The sequence below is a fragment of the Formica exsecta genome, unplaced genomic scaffold (assembly GCF_003651465.1).
Source record: "Formica exsecta isolate Colony F162 unplaced genomic scaffold, ASM365146v1 scaffold390, whole genome shotgun sequence".
In the NCBI taxonomy this organism is placed as follows: Eukaryota; Metazoa; Arthropoda; class Insecta; order Hymenoptera; family Formicidae; genus Formica; species Formica exsecta.
Genome location: NW_021851141.1, coordinates 4,943 through 9,133, shown reverse-complemented (window position 1 = coordinate 9,133; position 4,191 = coordinate 4,943). Strand labels below are relative to the sequence as shown.

Sequence of the window (4,191 nt, the reverse complement as noted above, 5' to 3'; positions counted from 1 at the left end):
ATCTCGCGAATTCTTATATGTTCTATCTTATATTCTTATCTACTATTAGTTTATCCACGACATAAAAAGATCATATATAATGTCATACATATAAAAATTTATAATATATAAAATATATAACATATAATATACAGGATGTCCCACTCAAAGTGGCCACCCCATTTAATTTTTTGAATTAAAAGAGATAGACCATAACAAATATATATGTCAAATTAAATGGTTCAAACTGAACTCTATTGTGAGCATAGTATTTGCTTATAAAAGCTATCTGTGCTAATGAACGAAGAAATATGCATAATTTTTTTATAACAATGTGGATATTTCGACACAATAAAAGTTGTAGCGCTGTTTAAAACGAATACGACTACCTTTTTATTTTCGGCCCTGCGATATAGCTAGCTTCTGACTCGTTAGATTGACATATATCATTTTGTCATATGATCATAATATTCGAGATAGAAGTTGGCCATATTGCAGGGCCGAAAATGAAAAGGTAGACGTCGCCCGCAATATTTTAAGCCGATAAAACTTGTATAATATGTGAAATATTTATATTAAGTCATACATATCGTTGTATTTATTTCAAACAGCGCTACATCTTTTATTGTCTCGAAATATCCACATCGTTATAAAAAAATTATGCATATCTCTCCGTTTGTTAACACAGATATAGCTTTTATAAGTAATATACTATACTCACAACAGATTTCAGTTTGAAACATTCAATTTGATATACATATATTTGTTATGGTATATATATGTTATGATATACAATTTGTTATATATATTTGTTATTATATTTGTATATGGTCTATCTCTTTTAGTTTAAAAGATAAAAGGAGTTGGCCACTTTTGGTGGGATACCCTGTAAATTTAATGATAACAGGTTTGTACGCAGAATAAAATAGCACAATGCCAAAAATTAAAAAATTTAAAGAGTTGTCACGCAGACAACAAAATCGCCGTTTATTACTAGCTGCACAAAATGACAATATTTCCATTAGCCTTCCAGAAAGGCTTGTTACTAACAAGCAAGCTTCTTCTTACATAGAATGCTCTCTCGAAAATCAAAATTGCAGTACAATACAACTGTTTCCTGAAGTAGAAATACAAAATATACAATCAGATGATATGGAGTCAGATAATAATATAGAAGATTCTAATTTATTATATAATAATAGAGACGAACGAAAAGGCACTTTACATGAACAGTTACATACCTGGGCTATTAAATATAATATTACTCAAAAATCTCTGACAGCTTTATTGTGTATTCTACAGAAAGAAGGTCACAATGATTTGCCCAGTGATGCTCGAACCTTGTTAGGAACACCCAAAAATACAATTATTCGAGAGTGTGGAGCTGGCCATTACTTTTATTATGGTCTGGAAAAGGCATTACGAGAAAAATTGAAATCTTATAAAAATATCAATAATAATATAATAGAAATTAATATTAATATCGACGGCCTACCTCTTACTAAAAGTTCCCAAAGCCAGTTATGGCCTATACTTGGTCAAATTTATAATATTCATGTCACGGAACCCTTTTTGATTGCTGCTTTTCACGGTTATAAAAAACCTACGCATGCACAAGATTTGTTAGAAGAATTTTGTGATGAATATCGCATCCTTCACGAGGAAGGATTTTTATTTGAAAATAAAAATTACCGTGTAACAATCAGAGCAATTATTTGTGATACTCCTGCCAAATCCTTTGTAACTGGCTCAAAAGGGCATAATGCATATTTTGGCTGTGGCAAATGTTTTTGCGAGGGTGATTATATTAATCACAAAATGGTTTTCTTGGATGAAAATGCCTCGTTGAGGACGGACAGCAATTTCCGCACTCGAGAAAATGAAGAACATCACATTTGCATTTCGCCTTTTGAAAACTTGGCTGTGGATATGATAAATAATTTTCCGTTAGATTATATGCATCTAATTTGCTTAGGAGTAATGAAAAAGATGCTGAATTTATGGGTCAAGGGACATCAAATGTCACGGTTACGTGCAGCACAAATACAAGAATTATCAAGAGATATAATAGAATTACGTGAATACATACCCATTGAATTTGCACGTCGCCCACGGGGTATTAATGAATTAGACCGTTGGAAAGCCACAGAATATAGAATATTTCTTTTATATTTAGGACCTATTATTTTAGACAAATATCTGAATGCGGATTATTTCCAACATTTTTGCGTTTTACATACTGCTATACGGATTTTATGCCACCCAGAAGATTGTTTTCGTAATAATTTATACGCAAATCAATTACTGCTTTATTTTGTCAAAATGTTTAAAATATTATATGGCAATGATAATTTAGTTTATAATATACATAATTTAATACATCTCAGTGAAGATGTAAAAAGATATGGCTCGCTTGATACGCTTGATGCGTTCCCATTTGAAAATTATCTAAAAAAGTTAAAACAAATGTTACGAAAATCAGAAAAACCATTATCTCAATTAAATAATAGGATTAATGAAAATGCAAGATTTGCAACTAATTCTCAAAATATTATTTCAAATGCACCATTGCTTTTAAAACCAAACATAAAACACTTACCTTTAGGATGTGTAAATTCGCACAAGCAGATCAAATTTAAAAATTGTATGCTAACGACAAAATCCGCAAATAATTGCTGCTACTTGAAAGATGGATCTGTTTTTTGTATTGAATATATTGGTTTCAAAGATGAATACCCTGTTATCTTGGGAAAAAAATGTATTGATCTTAGACCCATACCAGGATATCCATGTAATTCTCAAGATATGCAAATACATATAGCAAGCAAAGGAATGCATTTAGAAATAATTCCTGTGAAAGAAATAGATAAAAAAGCTTTAAAAATATCTTTCAATAATGTTTATTATACATTCCCTCTTTTACATTTATAACAGTGAGTATTGAACATTTTATGTTATCATGCTTACTTTGTACAAAGAAACATTCAACGGGTGGAATCAATATTTAATCCATATTATATAATCAGTATTTAATTTAGTATTATTTCAGATGTACTATGTTATATTTTGTGACGATTGGTGTTCGACAGTACCAAAACTTTGGGTGGATTTAAAAAATAAGACTTTTTATTGGCCACCTAAAGAAATTAATACTACAGGAGCCATAATAAAAAATATCGGTCCCAGTGATAACTGGAATATGGAGGTTTACCGGCGCATTATAGGACCATATAGTAATTATCAATTTACTATCGTATAATATATAATATAATATATAATGGCATATTATAATAATATGTTATATTACAATAAAATATATTTGTTGTATATGCGTTTTTTATGTGAGAATATGTATCATTTTTTTACAGAAACTTATGAAATAGCTCGTAAAATTGAAAAAGAAGCAGCAGACATTTCAACGTCGGAAGAAGGGAGATTCGAAAATCTTAGTCACTCATCAATACAAGATCTAAAAAAAAGATTAATAAAAAAACCACGGTTTCATGATGAGCTTGATGATGGCTATAATAATAGTAATTATTATTTATTGCTTTTTCATAGTTATAAGCCTTTTATACTAATTAAATATTATTACGGATTAATATTATATAATAATATTAATTATGATCAGTTATTAATTATTATTAATTATTATTATATAATAATGTTAATTATATTATATAGGTCATCTAACAAAAAAACCTCATCGGTCTTATGTTCGAGCATCCAGCAATATTAGTACTATTAATAATAACGCAGAATTGGACAGTATGTATACTTTCAGTTTTTTTCTTAATCTAATTCTCTTTAATTGTCCTTATTTTAATATTCAAGCTATTCATATTCAGCGATACTAGACATAAAATTAAAAAAGGAATAAAGAAACCATGATTTTATAATAAAATTGATAATTGTTATAATAAAAATAAATAAAAATAAAATCTATTATTATAAATCTATTATTGTTAATTAAATATTGTTACTGATTAATAATATAAATTATATCATATAGGTCATTTATCAAAAGAATCTCACCGTCCGTCAATGCCTGCTGCATCTTATGTTCGAGCATCCAGCAATATTGGTACTATTAATAATAACGCAGAATTGGACAGTATGTATACTTTCAGTTTATTTCTTCATCTAGTTCTCTTTACGTGTCCTTATTTTAATATTTCAGCCATTCATATTCAGCGATACTAGACATAAAAT

The 4,191-nt window shown here is 28.8% G+C and overlaps 1 protein-coding gene and 1 long non-coding RNA gene across 2 annotated transcripts; one reads left to right on the top strand and one right to left on the bottom strand.

Moving 5' to 3' along the window:
- Nucleotides 1-125: 125 nt before the first annotated feature.
- LOC115239594 lies at nucleotides 126-4,103 on the bottom strand. Its single transcript, XR_003884657.1, has 7 exons — nucleotides 4,015-4,103; nucleotides 2,579-2,830; nucleotides 2,069-2,427; nucleotides 1,672-1,900; nucleotides 1,475-1,582; nucleotides 1,221-1,386; nucleotides 126-1,096 (listed from the first exon to the last, which is right to left on the bottom strand). It is a non-coding gene; the product is annotated as an uncharacterized LOC115239594 (long non-coding RNA).
- LOC115239593 lies at nucleotides 2,840-4,191 on the top strand. Its single transcript, XM_029814192.1, has 4 exons — nucleotides 2,840-3,212; nucleotides 3,348-3,512; nucleotides 3,664-3,747; nucleotides 3,992-4,191. The coding sequence occupies exons 1-4, from the start codon at nucleotides 3,029-3,031 to the stop codon at nucleotides 4,180-4,182; spliced, it is 624 nt and encodes a 207-aa protein (XP_029670052.1). The 5' UTR covers nucleotides 2,840-3,028; the 3' UTR covers nucleotides 4,183-4,191.